Source organism: Bactrocera neohumeralis, chromosome 3 (assembly GCF_024586455.1).
Source record: "Bactrocera neohumeralis isolate Rockhampton chromosome 3, APGP_CSIRO_Bneo_wtdbg2-racon-allhic-juicebox.fasta_v2, whole genome shotgun sequence".
NCBI classification, from domain to species: domain Eukaryota; kingdom Metazoa; phylum Arthropoda; class Insecta; order Diptera; family Tephritidae; genus Bactrocera; species Bactrocera neohumeralis.
The window spans coordinates 39135809-39156081 of NC_065920.1; the positions used below are offsets into that span (position 1 = coordinate 39135809).

The 20273-nt window shown below is 34.6% G+C and overlaps 5 protein-coding genes across 7 annotated transcripts in view; 2 read left to right on the plus strand and 3 right to left on the minus strand.

Moving 5' to 3' along the window:
• The window catches only part of LOC126753456 (plasmanylethanolamine desaturase-like), a 68173-nt gene extending 57534 nt beyond the window's left edge, over positions 1 to 10639 (minus strand). Inside the window, exon 1 of one of the 3 annotated variants that reach the window (XM_050464952.1) lies at positions 10617 to 10639. Coding sequence is in view for 1 of the 3 variants with exons in the window: in XM_050464948.1 (XP_050320905.1) it covers positions 1860 to 1865 (6 nt within the window). In the remaining 2 variants the exon portion in view is untranslated. Of the gene's footprint in view, positions 1 to 1859; positions 2329 to 10616 lie in introns of those variants that run through there. The other 2 variants (XM_050464949.1, XM_050464948.1) reach the window with 2 other exon arrangements.
• LOC126753419 (protein rotatin homolog) lies at positions 6434 to 12756 on the minus strand. Its single transcript, XM_050464831.1, is given in 3 exon segments — positions 6434 to 10407; positions 10410 to 12575; positions 12633 to 12756. Coding segments are annotated over 2 exon segments (5943 nt in total). The 5' UTR covers positions 12559 to 12575; positions 12633 to 12756; the 3' UTR covers positions 6434 to 6613.
• A 2247-nt stretch (positions 12757 to 15003) lies between these two features.
• On the plus strand, positions 15004 to 15814 carry LOC126752370 (28S ribosomal protein S18b, mitochondrial). Its single transcript, XM_050463113.1, has 2 exons — positions 15004 to 15407; positions 15461 to 15814. The coding sequence occupies exons 1-2, from the start codon at positions 15109 to 15111 to the stop codon at positions 15789 to 15791; spliced, it is 630 nt and encodes a 209-aa protein (XP_050319070.1). The 5' UTR covers positions 15004 to 15108; the 3' UTR covers positions 15792 to 15814.
• Positions 15815 to 15854: 40 nt separating this feature from the next.
• On the plus strand, positions 15855 to 17415 carry LOC126752369 (pyridine nucleotide-disulfide oxidoreductase domain-containing protein 1). Its single transcript, XM_050463112.1, has one exon. It carries the CDS (start codon positions 15855 to 15857, stop codon positions 17334 to 17336), a length of 1482 nt encoding a protein of 493 aa, XP_050319069.1. The 3' UTR covers positions 17337 to 17415.
• On the minus strand, positions 17347 to 18032 carry LOC126752371 (transcription initiation factor TFIID subunit 13). The gene is made up of 3 exons (XM_050463114.1): positions 17917 to 18032; positions 17517 to 17856; positions 17347 to 17460 (listed from the first exon to the last, which is right to left on the minus strand). The coding sequence occupies exons 1-3, from the start codon at positions 17959 to 17961 to the stop codon at positions 17438 to 17440; spliced, it is 408 nt and encodes a 135-aa protein (XP_050319071.1). The 5' UTR covers positions 17962 to 18032; the 3' UTR covers positions 17347 to 17437.
• Positions 18033 to 20273: the final 2241 nt, after the last annotated feature.

The window sequence follows — 20273 nt, forward strand, 5'->3', positions numbered from 1 at the left end:
ACCTGATCGAAGATTTTTTACTAAAAAAAAATATTAACATTAAAAAAAGCTTCAATCAGATACTAGATTTTTTTAATAAAACTATTTTGTTGTCTGATTGAATTTAGATGAATCTAAAGGATTAGTAATAGTTACCACGAGGAGCCATTACTTTTAAAATGATTATTTTTTTCTTCAAATATCTGTCAAGTCATTTATATAGTACAAGCAAAAAAATATTTGAAATTGTAACTTGACTACACTTTGCCCCTTAATAACTTCTATATTGTGGTATCATCATAAAAAGACATTTCCACATATTGACACTCCACCCTAATGCATACATTATAGACATTGATAATTCTTTTGCCCATTTGAAGTGCCGCGGAAATAATTGTTTGTGTGAAATCATATTAGAGCTCGCGATAAAGAGCATAAAGTTAAGTTTATCTCTTTCCTGATTATAAAGAAAATGGTATTTTTTTGCCAAAAAAATAAAATAAGTCTAAAACTTATTAAGCATTCAAACATATCTACATATATGGCGTGTGCTCATGAGCTTGTATGCATTCGACGCTTGAATGTATTGGAATATTTGTAAGCAAGGGCGTGAATATTAGCGCAGCCTACGACATTGACGAGGCTGGCGCCCCTAAATTATGGCATGGTTATTGCTATAGAATATTGAAGTGAGAGCGCAACAGTGAATTGGCTTAACACAGAATGTAATTGTTATAAATATATTAGGGGTATTCTCTTGCTCTTGCAAAATCCTTGTACGGTGCACGAATTGCAGATGTTTCCTCTTGGTGCACCGGCACAACAACAAACACACGCAGAAAATTATTTGCAATGGCTGTAAAATATGTCAGACCAAAACCCATGTTTATTCTCGTGCAATGACACGTAAAAAAATAATTGCAACCCTGTGCTAGCTGTCATTTTACTTAAATGCATATTTTGACGTTAAATTGTTGAGGAAGGTAAATTTTCTATTAAAATTGTAAAGATTTATTATAGTTTTTTTGTTAAGAATGAATGCAGAATCAGCCGTTCATATATCACTAGATTCTGCAATGGGAGCTCTCGTGCCCTTGTATATTTCGGTATAGGATTTTTGCAATCTGCAATCTTGCAAGAGCAAGAGAAACCCCCTATTGTACTTTCTTATGTACATACATATGTACTACATATATATTTAGTTATTTGTGAAAAACACTTAACTACACCGAGAGTAATGAAATGCTAATAATTGGTTGTACACAGATTTCTTATATATATGCACATGTGTATGTATGTATGTGTGTACATATATGTGTATATACATAAATGTAAACAAATGGGTTCGGAAACATTACTACCCGTATACTTGTATTAACTAAACATATTTGTTGACCACCCAACATAACAATAACGGCGTCTGTGCGTTGGCTGGAGATATCTAGAGTTTGCCAGTTGACAAACCGGCAATTTTCGAAGAAAAGCAGATGAAGTCATTTGCTCTAGAGTCGTGAAAAATTGCAACAGGAAGCACTAATCTACGCATATAGCGTTAATTCACTTAAGCCCACAGAGGCAATGAAACTGTTGAGTGAACAGGCATGCAGACACCCGATAAGTATGCATATACATACATATGTATATATGTACATATGTATATACAAAGGTAGCTATGTATATACTTTTTTTTGGAATATATAAATTGGCCTATGCTAATATATTATGTCCACTATGAGCTGTTGCTGATGCGGCTGACACAATATTTTCTAATATTTTCTTACAGACAATCGTATATATTATATTTATATCCACTTCGTGCATGATTTTTGTGCAAAACTTTAGCTGTTTCATTGAGGTAGTGTCAAAGTAATTGAACTTACCTTCATCAGTCAGGTCACTTGGAGTACAAAACATACGCGCTCGCTCACTCAATAAACAAATATATGGACATACCACAACGACGGCGACGATGACGATGACGACGAGTCGCTTGTTTAATGGAACACCATATGTCAATTAAATTTTAATCAACCGTATTGATTAATGTATGCTTATTTGATATACAAAAGTTAAATGGAATGTAATATAATATTTTATATACATATGTATATATGTATGTAAATCACGTCAGTCTACGCGAATAGGCAAATAGGTTTGGCAGGACACTTGGGGCTGTCGGGTGCAGTCACCATTTGTCACGAGGGCGCACGTATGGTGACGCACTACGCTAAGCTAACAGCTCTGCTCTATTGCACACTTCAATAACGACTACTCTTCGTACTCGCAATGGCTCTACAGTACAGTAGCTCTTTGTAGAGTAGTAGAACTTTTTAAGGTGTTGTCAACTAAACGTCAGTTTACTCTTTATTAGGTTAGCTCTAAGTGAACAATAACTGCTGTTATTACGGCTCAAATATTTAGCATAAAGTATACGTACTGGCGTACTATTAGAAAAATTTTGGAACATAGGAAAGAAATAAGTAGTATTAAAAAGTGTGTAGATAAATACCGTTAAATATAGGAAATGAACACTATTTTAAATATGGACTTTAAACGTGGAATATAAAGGCTATACCAAGCCAACCACTACAAAATTAATAAACTTCAGACATCTAATTACATTATATTGATGATTCCATTGCATATTTTTTAAGAAAAAACTGTGTAGTCTAGTTAAATATTATAAGCTTTCCAATCAAAACACTTTATTAATACAGGCCACGAAAAAAGCATAGAACACTATATTAATTAAATGCTTTATAATATATGTATCTTTTTCAAATCCAGTTTCATTCAAGAATAGTAAATTTTAAATTTAAAAATGCAAATAAAATTTGACAAAATGATAGCAAATGTGTCGGATTTGGGTATGGTTTTATATAAGTGGCTATAAGAACCTTTTAAGTTTTTCTCGGAAATATAATAATTTTGATTCTATAACACTACTCAACGACTATGAAGGAAAAATTTGGCGATTGAAGTGCTCAACGACTATGAAGAAAAAATTTGGCGATTGAAGTGCTAAGAGGTCAGTGGGGTATTTGAGGTGTCCTGATTACAAATTTGAATTCAAAAATTTTCTATCACGTACAGCTATTTTTGTCATTTTAGTAAATGGTGGTGGTTTGACACCAGTAAATTTTTACTATCATGTCCGTTTGAGCAATTCAAGACAGACGGGTAATTGCTATTCGAACTTCTTCATGGTCGGGCAATGGAACGTCGGCTTCATCGTCATCGATTGGGGAATCGGGTTCTGGGTTCGGTCTCCTAGTCTCACTGCCATTCAGCAGCTGGAGAAGTGTTCCCTCCACAGTTTCAGTATACTCTGGGCATCAGTCACTAGATCACCTCTAGGGGTTCTACAAGAGTATACTCTGGTTTTGAAACCTTCTGTTAGTCACCGCATCTTTTCGTTGAAACTTCGAACATTACTCCTGTCGGCCAGTTTGTCAGCTCATCGTCTTAACGCATTTCCGCCTCTGTCTTTTTGCAAATGTTCCTCTTCGGAAGGATGAAGCCATGTCCAGAAGTTCGCGCAAGTGAGGAAAGTTCTCGGAGCGCCATTCACTTGGGAGTAGCCAGACACGATTATTTTACAAGTACATATGGCTCAGGTATCCTCTGGGTAACCGAAAAAACATCCACTTGAAGGTGAGCTAAAGTGAGAAGGCGAAACAAGTAAAAACACACCCCAATGATCAAAACCACTGCAAACAGGTTAAGGATTACGACTTAAGGGTATGTACTTACTTATCTAATACATATTGACTGATAACATTTACTTTTTATTTTTAAAATTGATAAGACATCATGACACTTCTTATATTTTTCTTTGGTAAAAGTGTACGATTTACATATATGGTCTTCCACTTTTATTACATGGTATCTTGAGGTACTCCCTAAAACTCTCAATGTCAACAGAAATGGTATTTTTAGACACTATCTTGGATCTGTCACACAAAGTTGAAGAGACGCATTGTAGAACAGAGTTTAAAACAACAGAACAATGAGTGACACACTTTGCCTACTATTACAGTTGACGTAGGCAAATCCGATGAGGTTGATTTTGAGCTGTTAGGGAAAAGGATTCGTGAAAGATTTATGAACCATTATGAACTGCATACATGGTAAATGGCTGAAATAATTGGCTTACCTAAGCCAAACACTTCAGATCTAAAATTCTATTTATTTTCAAACCCGAGAGACGAATGAGTCGCCTTCACATACTTAGCACTTGAAATTGAAGCTAGCATCGGTCAAAAACATGTAGACTCAGTTAAATGGCATACCAGAGTTCCATATGTAAGAATAGGTCTTATGACAGCCGTATACATCCACATGATTATACTTGGTTTGAGGCCCCAATTATTGTTGACGATTCTCTTACAAGTATAGTAGTCCATGTATGCTTTGTTTATTCTTTTTTCTATATTTATTTTCCAGTGAAGTTTGGTGTCAGTCTCCACCCCCCAAGTATTTAGCTGTGTGGGATAGAGTGAGTGTTGTACCGTTTAGTACCGGAAGTTGAAACTGAGGTATTTTGGTTCTGCTTGTGAATAGCATCAGTTCTGTTTTGTTCGGGTTAACTCCTAGAACATTGTTTTTAGCCCATAGGTTTAACCTTCGAAGTGCTCTTTCCATAATCTCGCTGACTGTTGAAGGAAACATGCCTGATACCAACCACACTATATCGTCTGCATACGCTACTGCTTTCACTCCTCCACCGTTTAGTTGGAGTAGTATTTCGTTCAGCGCTACAACCCATAGAAGCGGAGAGAAGACCTCTCCTTGAGGCGTCCATCTACTCACATAACTTGTTTTTGTGTTGCAGCGCCGTTTGAAGCTATAATCTTCCTATTCTCAAGCATTGATAGTATCCATCTGCACACAGTGTCATCTATGCCAGCATGTGGCAGAGAATTAATTATAGCATTTACTTCTATGTTATTAAAGGCGCCCTCTATGTCTAGAAAAGCAGCCATGGTGTATTGTTTGCGGTGTAGTGATTTTTCAATTACACTTATCACCTCATGAAGGGCAGTTTCGGTTGATTGGCCCTTTATGTACGCATGTTGGGACTTCGATAACTTCTCCGCCATTATTGTTCTTACGTGTAAATTTATTAGCCTTTCTAGTACCTTCAACATAAAAGAGGTAAGGTTTATAAGACTAAAATCCTTGGCATACTCGTGTGTTCTTCTGCCTGGTTTTGGAAGGAACACAACTTTACTTCTTTTCCAACTTCTTGGGATGTAAGATAGTTGAATGCTAGCTTTGTATATATTTTCAAGCCTTTGAACATTGGTTCTACCAGTTTTTGCAGCATTATGGGCATAATCCCATCAGGACCTGCCGCTTTCTCTGTACCCAGATCCAACGTAAAGAGATAAACACGCTCCCCCAATTTAATTAAGAAAGCTCACATATTGGCGCAGATATATGGGGAAGTTCTTCCCAGGCGGAAGTTTTAAATATTTTTATTGGGTATATGGTGGAAATATTGATCCGATTCAATCCATTTTTGATATAAAGATATACCATTATCAGGAAAAGATTGTCTCCTAAATTTAATTAAGTATATCACATATTGACCAATTTTTCAGTAAAAAGTCAACTATATACACTGGGGTTACTTTTCAGGTATTTGAATGATTTAACGCACTTTTAGCAATTTTTAATAAAACCGTTATAATATGGGAAGTGAGCGTAATTATGATTCCATTTCACCTATTTTTGCGCTGTCGCATGAGGTGTCAACATGATTTTTCCTGTGCAAATTTGCACAATTTGCAATTAGCTTGAATAGTTTCGGAGGTTTATACATTAAACTTATTAAGGGGCGGAGGCACGCTCACTTTTTAAAAATCTTGCTATTGGGATTAGTATACAACTAATTAGAGTTTTGTATCTCAATTTAGTTCTTCGTTATGGCAATTTATAGGAGGTTTTCCAAGGGACACGTATTTCAAGTTATAGCATGCACGTGCGGACAAACAGACATCTGGAGTTCTACTTGTCTCGTCATGCTGATTATTTATATGTACATAGCTTTTTATCTCTATCAATTAGTTTTATGTGTTACAAACAAAACTATTACAAAACTATTATATATAAACTATACGGATTTTTCTGCCAACTTTTCTAGGGCCCATTTGAAAATTACGTGCCCAAAATTGGAGGTGACCACCCAAGACGCAGCCGCGAATAATAAAACTATTATACTCTAAAGCAACATGTTGCAAGAGTATTAAAAACTACAACATTATAGATCAACCTTATATAAAAGTTGTAATTCATTTAATTATTCTGATTATTGTTATCTTGAAACTTAAGCGAAATAATACCGAAGAGTTAGATTATATTTATAATTTTAAGCCGCAATTTCATCACAAAAATATAATAAATTTCATTAACAATAAATAACAAAATAAAAACATTTGGGGTGTACATTATTAACAAAGGCGTTTTAATTCAACAAATTAAAAAATACAGTTTCAATGGTAGCAAAATTTTGTAAAAGTGTTTTTTTCAATTTTTTTCCAAATATTTTTAATTGTTTTAGAAGGACTTATATTATATATTTTTAAGAATATCATCTAAAATAATTTAAATATAGTAAAAATATAAAAAACTAATTATTAAAAATATTTAAGATTACATCTAGCACATACGACAAATCTGTAGCGAAAGGGGTTTGTGAAAACTTCTTGGAATTAGTTTCCTTGAGTGACTCCAACTGCTGATTCAACTGCCGCAGATGTTTGGACAAATTGGTACATCGTAGCATAGCGACGTACTTAGCACCACCGGAGGCTAATTTCCAAACACCAACACATGCTATCAATTGTTCTTCATACGAAACATATTTCTGTTCCGCATTTGATGCTGCTGACGAACCCAGTCGTTCGCCAACAATCGTATCAATTGTACAAATAAAGTCGTTTGATGTCATCAAAGCAGAACGATTACTACCCAAAAAACACATATTGCGCAATATACGAAGCGTCAATATGCGTACAGTGCTGCTGGGAGGAGACCGTATAATTACATCACAGAGAGCTCGCAAATTGCGCATATGCGCACCTTCCGGATAGCGTGAAAATAACTCCCAAAACTGCAACCATGAACGCAGTATATCGGCTTTAACTTTAGGCGATTTTAAGTGAAACGGATGCAAGCTATCAAACATGTCCAACATATGTGCCTTAGTTATGGTGACGCGACCCTCTGCACACGAGCAACAATTCATAACTATGCGCAAGCCCGTACTGATAACCGGGAAACTTTCGGCATTGTTAGCTTTTACCTTCGTGGTTTCGGCTACGATCAACTTAATGACCAATTGCAGTAATGAGTGCACATATCCGGAAAACAGCACCGCAAACTGTTTACATACGGCAAATGAATGCTCACTATGATGACAACACACCTGCAGTACCAGCTCTTTTAAGTCACCTGAGTGTGGCAACCACGGCCACAACTGCATTAGGAGCTTGGAAAGTGCTACACTTTGAAGATTATCCGTGAGCGCTGCATCAGCAGCGGCAAACCAATGCAAGTATACGTTTAGTAAAAGTTTAAAATTTTTTACCAAAGTCAATTTTTTGTTCTCGCCATAACGGCGTACATAAGTAGTAGCGCAGCATTTGAACTGTTCAAAAAATGTATCAAAAATTTGCGTTATTTTATCGAAGAGTTTCAGATTTTTCGCGGCCAACCGTGCGCCTACAGAAATTCGCAGAATCACCCCCAGCGTTTCATTTACTTGCACTTGTGCTTTGGTTGGTGCGTTAGTGAATTTGCTCGTCGCTATGGAGTAAAGGTGCTGAAATAGGCGAAACAACTCTACAAAGATAAGAGCAATTGGGGATTTTGTTGCTACTGTTATTGACGAACTGTTACTGCTCGCATTTTCATTTTCTACTAAATCAATATCGACGCTTAGATCCTCACTGAAATTGTCATACTGTCTCTGCGTCAGAATTTCAGTAAATTTCGCCACTTTTAGCGCGATAATGTCTTTATTATCCGTTATTGCGACATTGCGTTCCAGTGTCACTACAATGTTATTTGGCCTATTTTGTTCTTTCTCTTTATTCTGACCTTTGATTAATAATAAACTCAACGCTGCCAATGAACATCGTTGCAGCGGTGTATTGAGATTCTCAATTGCAAAAGCGCGCAACAAATGCCTCACAAGCGATGCCGGCGCTTTGGAAATGTTGTCACATAATTTCTCATAAGCCATATCATCTTTACAAAGAACCAACAGCAGCTGCAAAACATTTACAATCACTGCATCTAATATATCTGGCTGGTCGAATAATTGATAAAAATGTTTAAGCCAAACTTGATCACGACACAGGGTGCGCTGCAGTAAAAGGAAATTTGTTGGATAACATGCTCCATATAAGCGGCATATTTCGCCGCACATGACATAGTATTTGGGATTCTCATCCGCCGCTGACATTTTCAGTAATTCATATAATTTTAACATAAAATCACTTTCACACAACTCTTTAGCGAAATCTGGTTTATTTTCCAACATTCTAGAGCATATTTTACAAAAACAACTTATCAAATCACAATTAGTTATGCTGATTGGGGAATTATGATCAAAATGTAACGGTAAAGTTTGTTCGAATATGCAACAACCTCGTATGGCTTCGTTTGCAAAGAATAGAAATTTATGTCGTGTAAGTAATTGAAATGCATCCTCTTTTTTCTCAGCTCCACTGAGAAAATTGGTAAATAAATTCGCAGCTAACTGACGTACCACTATCGATTCACCGCCATCTAAAAAAGTGCACAGACAACATGCCATAAAACCGCCAGGCAGATAGGATAACTCATTTTCTAAAAAGTCAATACCAGTTGTTAATGTTGTACTGTTATCATGCGGGTCGTCATAGCGTGAAAAATATGTTAAAATACACCAAGCCAGCGCACGAACTTTTCGTTCACAATGCCCGCATAGACCACTCAAGTACTTTACGGATGATTGGCAAAGCTTAAAACTACGTTGTGGTTCCTCCAACTGTGTATAAAGCCGACATACAATAGTCAGGCAATCAATCTGCCATTGTGATCCGGTTTGCGTAAATGACTTTAATACAAGTGATAATTTTATGAAGCGTTTGCAGTATGCCATGAGTTGCCTATCCGCAATAGCAATATCGCAACTGCTTAGTGTAGCTTGTAGACTCAATAAGCAGCGTATGCGTAGGAAATCACGTTTTTGAAAGTGCCGCGTGATCAATTGGAATATCAATTCAAATAAATTGCTATGTAAAATACGCAACTTTTCTTTGTCTCCATTTACAGTTTTAACGGATTCCATTAAACTTCTCAATAAAACACATAATTTGTGATACAAACGAAGTGAAGTATCTTCGTTTTTAAGTAGCGCAATAATAGCATGCTGAAAATCCGTTATTAAATCCTCTACCAAACGTATATTTATTATAGTCAAAGGCAATTGTACGCAGAATTGACAGAGATCGATCAATACTTCAAAAAGTTCATAATCCGACTCATTACCCGGCGGTAATTGCAAGTATTTACTAATCATACCATATAGCTCGTTGACAAATTTGTCGGGCATCAATGTGGTGGCATTATTAGTTTGTTGATCGCGCAGACTAAGCTGTAATTGCAATGAAATGCTCGCATATATTAGCGACTTATGATCGGTAGCATTTAAAATTGCTCTCAAAAATCGTTGTATATTATGTTTCGAATTAGTAGCGCTCATTAAGCGCCAATCACGTAATTGCAAATGCAATTCTGCATCAAAATCGTAATCCTTTTGCTCTTCCAAGTACTGTTTAGGTACAGGAATTTGATCGTCATAAAAGGTGTTTGCTATTAGATGCCGCAAATATAACGTGGCTTCCGTTTTATTTGCGAAAATTTGATCATATTCATAGAGCGCGGTATTGTGTTGTTCAAACGATTGCAAATCAAAGTTTAGCGGCAATTGTAAATTACCTAACAGGCTGGGTGCCTCAACACGCTGGTTACCCAAAACTACAATGAAACTTGAATAAAGTAGGAGAAACAGACAAACACAGGCGTCCTGACGTAACTGTATATCATTTTGATAGAGAGCAATCGCGCGTAACAGTAAAATATATATATTGGGTGTATCTGATAATTCGCAACGCAGAGAAGCGTCATATAACAACACCTTACAAAGTATACTGATTGCAGGAATTGCAGAGCCGGTATAATCTTCATACGATGTAACCAATAGTGCATTTTCAAGCGCTTGTAAGATTAAATAATGAGCACTCTCTTCACAAAAGGTAGTTAAAGTTTCCCATTGCTGGCACATAACATTCAATTGCATTAGTGTTGTTTTGCGTATCACTGGTTCCACATCGGTCATTTCTAACATATTCAGCAAATTATGTAAAATATCTTTTCATAAGAAGCATTAACGTCTGTAAATATCTTTTGATATTCCCGAGGACTTTTTAAAATACATACATCGTTGGGTATTACATCGCTTATATGTAGAAGATTTGGTACATATTTATCAGCGTCTGGTAGTGTATTCATAATGTAAAGAAGGCGCGCTAAAGCTTCGCTACGTATATTACTGTGGTGATGAAACATAAATATAATATTACCTTGCAATACCGTCAAAAAAGGCAGTTGTTTTGTATCTGGATCAAGTAGTTTTTGCAACAGCAGTGTAATATTTTGCGATTGATTACAACACTGTAACAAAGGCAATATTGGTAGAAATAAATGTAATAATTTTAGCCATTCTTCACCCAATAAGTGCTGAGATTTTAATATTAGCGTTAATATTTCTTCACTAATTTTGTTTAAGTATTCGTTTTTATTATCGCCACATATATAAATCAGATGGAGTAGTAGTTCACTGCTCCATGGTACACCTAGTACTTGACATTCTAGCAACTGTCCATGTGTCAAACCAATATTATAGCGTTCGTTTTCCATTAAGCATGCAAAGTGCCGTTTTACCGCCATAGAAAGTATTTTGTAAACATGTATCCGCAGTGGCTCATGTTTCAACCGCATTAAATTAAGTAATAGTTCTGTAGCTTTCGACCGCAAGTCGGGCTTCTCTAAATATTGTGCGTTGCAATCTATAATCGATTGAAATACATATTCAGTTAATTGTACACTTTTCAAATTTTCTATAGCCACAAAAATATTGGGTTCATTCAATAGTATTAATTCGCTATTGATAGTTCGTGGATTTCGAAGTAATGACACTGCAAATCGAATAGAGCTATCATAATGTTGCAGCTTTTGACATTGATCAAAGGTTTTAGAACCAAATATTTGCTTACGTTTTTCAATATTACGATAACGATGCGGGAAATTGACTTTGAATGTATAATCACGTAGCAGAAAGTCTAACATTTTTGAATCTTCCTTCTCCGTTTGTTCGTTGATATTATGAGCTGAAATATCATCTGTTAGGCATACAAGTAGGAGATATTTAATTCTTTTCAATGTGAAATGTCCATCTTGCTCAAAGCAAATTTGAAGATTAAGTATAATTGAGTATAGCCTTCGCAACATATCATTATCAACACTTATTTGTTGAAGACGAAACAGCTCAAGACAGTCTCTAGCGATTCCCATAATATATTGCATTTCTTTACGACATTCGTGCACTAATATTTCCAAAAGTTGTACACTCTTTGCAAGAACCAAGCGCAAAATAGTACTCACTTTTAATTGTGTATTTCCGGATATAAGTGTTGCTGCTGTATTTGTTGAATATGCACTTACATTAGAACGCTCTTTTGATCTGGCCAAAAGAAGCCGCAAGTAAATTTTAATTGGCCTCATAACTTTTTCCAATACACTGCATTTTTCAAAATCATTTAAATTATACAGTTGTAAAAGACGCAAAAATACATGTGGTGCTTGAAGCATATATTCGGCAGGATAATCTAACATTGTGATTTCTAGATGTAGAAGGGCATTCGACATTTCGCGTTCGTCAACATCTGTATTAGTTAAAAGATCTGCTATAAATCTGAGTGCAGTAAAATCTGCCGGTGTTGGTTTTGACCACGCTGGTTCGTAGTCATTGGTTACAAAATTGCTTAAAAACGTTTCACTTTTAGCACTGTCATTTTCATCTGTATCAATAAGTGAAATAGTTTCAAAAACTTCAATAACTTTATCCGTTTCATTTTTCATTTTACTATCGTGGTAGTGGCACAGTATACTTTTTACTTCATCCACCAATTGTGATTCGGTTTGATAGTTTTTGACTCGAAGTTTAACTTTATCCATCTCTCGCTTGAAACGATTCATACCAAGTTGTTTAATAGCTTGTTCGTTGTAGCTTGATCTTAAAATTTGTATAAGTAGTTGGAGGACGCGATTTCCTTCACATATTGGTTCAAATCCAAACCAACGGATGAGTTGTTTACACAATTCTCCTACTTTGAATTGTATTTCTTCATTATGGTCAAAAGCACGATTTAACTTATTCCAAATTTGTTCAAATGTTCGCAACCGAATTTCAGACGACTCATGAGTAAGCTTTTGTATTGTTGAAGGATCCAGTTGCAGAGGCATATTAATTGCATCTTCATCTATAAGCACTAGAAGTAATAATCCGAATAATTCAAATAGAACAAAAGATTTATTACCTATAATACACGATTTTAATTGCAATAGAATTTCCTCTATCTATTTAATTTCGAATTGATATATTATTAAATTTTTATTCAATAATATGTTAAAACTTTGAGCAAGATGATTTTGAAACCACCACTATTTATTTTTGAATTCAATGACAGGGCGCTCTGTCAGAGATGAGAAAATTTTGATAGTTTCTTGTAAATAAAAACTATCAATGCGATGATATAGCGATGTATGACTATTATGGAAGGCATACACGCACCAATTATTGTACCAATTTCATCGAATCGTACAACTGATTGTTACGTATATGGGGCAGTTGTATGAGTTGTACCAACTGATTGGATGAAAATCAAAATTTTTTGATATTTTGTCAAGTGGGTTGTGTTAGTTGAATCGTGTTTGGCTTGGTCGTGCGATTTCAAACGATTTCGCCATTTTATTTCGGCTGTCGAAGCGCGTCATATATAATAAGTAAAGCAACAACTTCCGAATTCATGTTTAAGCAACGAAGTGAATATTCAAAATGAAGTTGGCCTCAAATAGTATTAAAAGTTGGGTCGTATGTAGCGACAAGGGCAATTTCTAGCCCAACCAACTAATTGTTGTGTGTATGCCTTCCATTAAAGTTATTTTATTATTCTGCTATGGCTGTTTGCCAAATAGTAAAATTTTTCTATGTTTGAATTGGGGTGAACAAGTTTACATTAGATTGTTGACAAATTTTACAAAGTAAACATTTGGTAAGTAAAATTTTGACAACTGAAATTCAAAACAAACGCAATTGGGTCGTTTGAATGTAAAGCAAATTATTTGCTCTCTAATAACAATATGAAACTACAAAAAATTCATTTATCTGAAGAGTTGTTATTAATTGAGAAATTAATCATTAAAAAAAATAATACAAAATTTTTGAAGAACCAGTTTCTTCAGGGCCATGCATGTATAATAAAGATTTACAGCTTTAGGTTATTCTTGCTCAAACCTCACAAGAAAGAAGTACAAAACACTCATCACATGAGGTGAAAAGCACTTTGGTGTGAACCAGATATTTAACAAAAACAAACAAGACAAAATAAAAAAATGGGCAATCAAGAAAAGTTTGTAAATCTGCAAATTTATTAAATTTGATGCATATATAATATAACAATTCAATTTCTTTTTAGGATTTCAAAATGTGAAAGAACAACTCAGGAGCAGTTGCAGCATTACAGGGTATTATTTCAACATAAATATCTTTTTATCTGCACATGTATTAAATAAATACATACATATTTACAAATAAAATTGTGTCTGAATTATTGAAACATAAATATGTATATGTTATACTATGTTCGGACCGACAACGAAAACGTGTTTTCGTGGGAAAAACTGGTTTTCGCACGAAAACTTGTGTTTTCGTCCATGTAAAATACGTCAAACGAAAACACAGTTTTCGCTGAAAACTACTTGAAAACTTACATTCCACTCATTATAATCGCTGCCTGCTTTAGTTTAATCGATGTTTTTGGAAGACATATTTTGCCGGACCTAAATTGTCACTTGATATTTGTTTACATTCCATATTCAAATACAGCTGTCACTTGATATTCTCATATTAGGGGGATTCTCTTGCTCTTGCACAACTTTGCACGGTGCAGAAATTGCAGAATTTTCTTCTTGGTGCAACGGCACAACAACAATAACGCAGAAAATTATTTGCAATGGCTGTAAAATATGTCAGACCAAAACCCATGTTTATTTTCGTGCCGTCATATATCACTAGATTCTGCAATGGGTGCTCTCTTGGCCTTGCGTATTTCGGTATAGGATTTTTGCATTTTGTGTCATCGTGCAATCTTGCAAGAGCATGCCGCTATTGATAGTTGTCAGTGAAAACTCAACGAAAACACACATTGTCGGTCCGAACAACTTAGATTCCACAACATACAAATGTGTTTTCAAAATGTTTTCAATGTCGGTCCGAACATAGTATTATTTTATTCATACCTGGAGGGAAGTAAAATGTACATACACCGTAGGTAACATATTTATTGTAATAGACAAATACTTATATTTATAATAGATAACGCCTTTGGAAGAACATTCCCCCCATTCTATTTCAATAGAAATATCTTTTAAAAAAATTGAACAACAACAAATACAACCGATTTTGTATTGTGAGGTTTGCTTCCGCACATCACAAATTTGTGAGGTGATTGTGAGCTTTTGAAATCACGTCAGCTTACGGAAAACCGCACAAGTAACAAAAACCTCGCAATAACGAGGGTGGTGATTTTTGTGAAGGCATGAGAATAGCGCTGTTATTAATTATTATACTTCAATTTATTTTTGGTAGGCACGGGCTAAAAATCGCAAAGTCGATGATTTTTTTTAACCCCTTTAAAAGCTACACCGTGCAGGATTGAGTCATCACTGAATAGTTTTATTATTTAATATTTGGTTAGGAACGATTAGATTGTTCTTCCATCAGCTTAAAGTAAAATGATTACAATTTTAAGGACAATATCTAGAAATCTTATTAACGAAAAGTTTTCTGTTGTTAATCGCGTTTGCTTTCCTCAACGACTGACATATTTTCATTCAGGTACATTTTTGAGGTGTGATGTAAAGCCGGAAGAAAACGTTAATGGTTCTGAATCCAATAATCTTACTGCTGATGAAATAAAAAAGCGGCAAAATGACCGAACACAAGTTATTCCAGTAGAAACATCCATGAGATACCTTAAAAGTTCTGCCTACAAAGAAACCTATGGAGATCAATTAGTTTGGGAGCAGTATAGGTACGAATCTTCTGCATATTTGTATATATTTATTTCATATTTTTTTATCGTAGGCGCAACCACAAAGGAGCCATTCCACCGCGTAAAACTCGTAAAACTTGTATTAGGAAAGGAGTAATATCTACCGGAAATCCTTGTCCTATTTGTCGTGACGAATATTTAGTGTTAGACCACCGAAATATTGACTTACTGCAACAGTTTATTTCACCACATACGGGTCAAATTCTAAGTTATTCTAAAACTGGCCTTTGTCAAAAGAAACATTTTGAATTAACAGTGGCCGTTGAACGTGCACGGGATTATGGACTTATAACTTTTGACGTACCATTTAGAGAATTCGATCTTGACGAATACTACGGAAAAGCTGAAGTAAAAAAAGAATAACAAACCAATACACTTTAAATTTACATAATAATTTAGTAATTTTTATATGGAAGAAACAAAATAATGGCCTCAGATAGTGGTGACGATATTACACAATTTGAAGAGCATTCATCGACATTCCTTGTAGTTGGCGGTGGGATCGCAGGTGTAACCTGTGCGGAAACATTAGCAATTTACCATCCAGAAGAGAACATAACTTTAATAACAGAATCGAGCGTTATAAAAACTATTGCCAATTTAGAACCCGTTGCAAGATATGTTTATAAATTTGACGTGAAAGAACAATCGTTGAACGAGAAAAGCTTATGCCATGTAAGCCTTCCACCTGCAATTGTAACCATTGTTGACCGGCTTAAAACTATAGAGGCATTGGATCATTTCGTTCTCACTGAGAATGGTCGACGTATCTATTATAAATCTATATGTCTCTGTACTGGTGCTACACCTAATCTAGTGCTTGGTAACAATCCTCGAGTTATTGGAGTCCGTGACACCGACTCAGTTCTAACACTGCAGGAATTTTTAAAACATGCCAAAAAAGTTACTTTGCTGGGTAATGGCGGTATAGCAAGCGAACTTGCTTATGAGTTGCATGGAATTGAGGTACATTGGGTGGTCAAAGACAATCATATTGCGTCAACCTTTGTCGATCCAGGTGCAGCCCATTTCTTTCAAGAGTCAATACACCTCAAGAGACCAGAGGGTAGCGATGCAGACAAAGGGAAATCACAATCCGATTCTATTGTTAAACGTCTTAGGTACAAAGAAATACAATCAAAAGACCTTTGTAAAGAAAACAACAAAATTCGTGGTGCGGCTTTGGGACCCGATTGGCACAGGAATTTCACATTAACTGGCAATTCATTATCTACAGCTGATTCACCGATTATACACTACAAAACACATATTAAGGAAATAATAGAAGAAAATAAACAATTATTTATTACGCTCAACAATGATGAACGTATTGAATGTGATTTCCTTATATCCGCAACCGGTGTGGAACCCCATCATAATTATTCTTGCTCGATTCCTTTATCTAAGGGATCCGATGGTGGAATCGCCGTAAATGACATGATGGAAACAAATGTTTCAGATATTTATGCTGCTGGCGATGTTTGTACCGCTATGTGGGAGCATGGTGATCACTGGTTTCAAATGAGATTGTGGACACAAGCTCGCCAAATGGGTTGTATGGCCGGACGTAGTATGGGCGCAAAATTAACAAATGAAGTGATTTATCAAGACTTCTGTTTTGAACTATTCGGACACGTGACTCAGCTATTTGGTTATCCTGTTGTTCTTCTCGGGCGATATAATGGCCAAGGTCTAGGAACCGATTACGAGTTACTGATTCGAAGTACTGCTGGTAAGGAGTATATAAAGTTTGTACTACAAAATGGACGTTTACGAGGCGCAATATTGATTGGGAACACAGAACTTGCTGAGACCTGCGAAAACCTTATATTGAACCAAATTGATCTTACCCCATATGGAGATGACATTCTCAATCCGGATATCGATATTGAAGATTACTTTGATTAAAAGTCATTGCTATTAAAATATTTTGTTTCTATTCATACTAGTATATATAAATTGAAAATAAAATAATATTACATGAAAACCACTGTTTATTTAACCTTTTGTCATTTGATTTTTGCCTCATTACCTGGAAACAAAGTAGCATTAATTTTTGGAACGCATAGGGTTAAATTTCATACTCACCGACGTATTTAATTTCATCAAAAGCTTTTCTGGCTTTCTTTAATTCTTCATTCATAGTCAATAAGTCTTTGACACGGGCATACTTTCTTTGATCTTTTCTAACTAAAAATATGATATCTTCTACTTGTACACGCCCAGTACGTCCGATCTCCATTGCTTTGTGAGTCATTTCCGTTATAAATTCAATAACAATATCTTCTAATAAATCCACACTCTCAGTATACGGATTCTTATCATCACCAAATCCATACATCATACATCGAAGCTCCTTGCTGAACAGCCTTTTCCTCCCAGCCGTAGTCGACACAAATTGTTCCTCACCAAGCTCATCTTCGTCGAACTAAAACAAATTAAAAGAATTACATATATGAAAAGATTCAAAACCAGATATTCAACATACATCCGGAGTTTCAAAGTTTTCGTCAATGTTTGTGTTTGTTGTCATCTTGGCAACTGATAATTGACTGTGTTTATTTATTTCTAAAAACAAATTAGTTATAACAAGGCATGTAAATATTATCGATTAACTTTCAACCGAATATTTACAAAAACTAATCTAGAGATGGTGGCGGACATCAAATATTTTAGGAAAACTTTAGAATAGCATCACAAAAATTTGGAGATAAAATGTGTATGGTATGATGTTAGAGATTAAGAATATATATTAAAAGTTGAAGTATGTAATTTTTCAATGTGTTTTCCAACATTTTTTCTAAATAGTTTGCGCGAAACACAATTTCCTACAAGACGGTGGTAACCGTAATTCACAAAACCATTTGTAAAATTTCACCTCTTATCCCTGCAAGACGGGTAGCTGTTAGCAAACGTGTAGGCGACTTGTTATTGTTCACTTTTGCATTCCTTAAAATATTTGTTACTTTTGTTCAGAGAGTGGGAAAAAATAACACATAGCTATTTGATGTTCAATGGTTATCTCGCTCTAACCAATGGCAAATATCGCATGCTGCCTTGTTCTAACAGAATACATGCATTTGTTAGCAAATCTCTTCACAGTATGTTACGGGTAACAAATTCTTTTGTTAGCGCATAGCTTACCTATGTGTTATGGATAACAAAAAGTATTTGTTACCCGAATATCTGTTAGTGTTATTATTTTCGTTATCAGTTTGTTACCTATATATATAAGCATGTTAGCAAGAACAAGCAGTAACAAGATTATCTGTTACCCATTTGTTACTTCTAGCAAATTCAATTATTTTAAATAAAATTCAGTTTTTTTTTTTTTAAATCTCGCTTTATTTAATAATAAAATCAAAATCAGATATTTAGTTAAATATAATAAATATAAGTAATATAAATATTATTATTGCATTCGGCAGAAAAATAATACAAGTTATTTCAGTATAAAAATTATAATGCTAAAAATTCATATTTGTTAAAGTAAAATAAGAAACTTCAACTTAGAACTAATATATACAACTTAAAACTAATATGTGCAACTTAAAACTAATTTATACAACTTAAAACTAATATTTACAACGTAAAACTAATAGTTATAGTACAACTTAGAACTAATATGTATTTACAACTACGGCGCAGTACGCCGTCCACACTGCCTTTCGCACCCTGTGCTCTTCCGATGATATGGGCAGTTTCGAAGCGAGCTCCACGTGAGGCTCGTCCTCCAAATCACCGGTGATGCTTACTTTGCGCCTGCACCTCGGCCTACTCTGGCATCTAGAAAATTAAAATATAAAAATTAGCTTCATGTGTAAATTTGGTAATATAAACTGCGTTACTTACTTTGTCTGTTAGGGACTTTTCAATTGCAGTGTTTGGTTCAATGGAATCCAGCTTCTGGATTATGTATCTGAAAAACATAAATGTATTTTTATAAAGCAAATACTAATATATTTATGCTTAATATTGCTTAGGAGCAGAAATGCGTATATATATATATGATGAAACACTAATGTTGTTTTTATTTTAAACAATTTTAGATATTAGAAATTAAATTAAAATTATATAATTATATATATATATTAAATTAAAAATATATATACATATATATAATAGAAATTAATTATAAATTATTAAATTATCATGTAACAAACTTACATCTTTAAAATCCAAAATAAACTGCGCTTTTCGTTTTCTTCTTCTTGAAAAATTGGGTATTCGTCTTTCCTATTCTACCAAGTTAACATTACAATATGTTAGAATGTCGATAGTTTTTCTCTATCCACGTCGCGAATCTCACAATTGAAAATGGCAAAATGCTAACATTGAGATAACAATTGAATAATGTTTCAATGTGTTTGTGCAATCTGTTACCATTCCTTTGACGATACGGCATTTTTGGAATAATAAAACTCTATTGTTAGCGTCCATGGGCATACGAAAAACGTTTCCACAAATGGCATCTACGCACTAAAATATAAACTGATTAAAAAGCATTGAATTTCTTCGAAGAAAAATTTGGTACGCAAATGGTTTTTAAATAAAATTGCTACAAAGTTTATTTTATTAAACTTTAGAATCTTTTAAAATCAAAAAATCAATATTATTGAAGAAGAATGTTAAATATATTTGATATACTATTTAAACTTTATGCAGCGACACATATTTCCTCGGTAAACGCTGGCGCGCTGTTGTTAACTGTTAAAACAATTAAATGTAATAACATGCACAAAATAGCTAATATCAAATCTGCTACCAATTGTAACAGATTCACAGGCTAGAAAGCTAAGAAAAACCTAAAGATTTAATTCATGACGTTATTAAAAAATCGTGGAT

Excerpts from the sequence above, each read along its gene's own strand:
- LOC126752369 (XM_050463112.1), top strand. The coding sequence starts at position 15,855 with ATGGCCTCAGATAGTGGTGACGATATTACACAATTTGAAGAGCATTCA.
- LOC126752371 (XM_050463114.1), bottom strand. The coding sequence starts at position 17,961 with ATGACAACAAACACAAACATTGACGAAAACTTTGAAACTCCGGAT. Across the intron at positions 17,857-17,916 it reads AAAACTTTGAAACTCCGGAT|TTCGACGAAGATGAGCTTGG; the intron begins GTATGTTGAATA and ends AATTTGTTTTAG. Across the intron at positions 17,461-17,516 it reads TGATGAAATTAAATACGTCG|GTAATGAGGCAAAAATCAAA; the intron begins GTGAGTATGAAA and ends CTTTGTTTCCAG.
- LOC126752370 (XM_050463113.1), top strand. The coding sequence starts at position 15,109 with ATGATTACAATTTTAAGGACAATATCTAGAAATCTTATTAACGAAAAG. Across the intron at positions 15,408-15,460 it reads TTAGTTTGGGAGCAGTATAG|GCGCAACCACAAAGGAGCCA; the intron begins GTACGAATCTTC and ends TTTTTATCGTAG.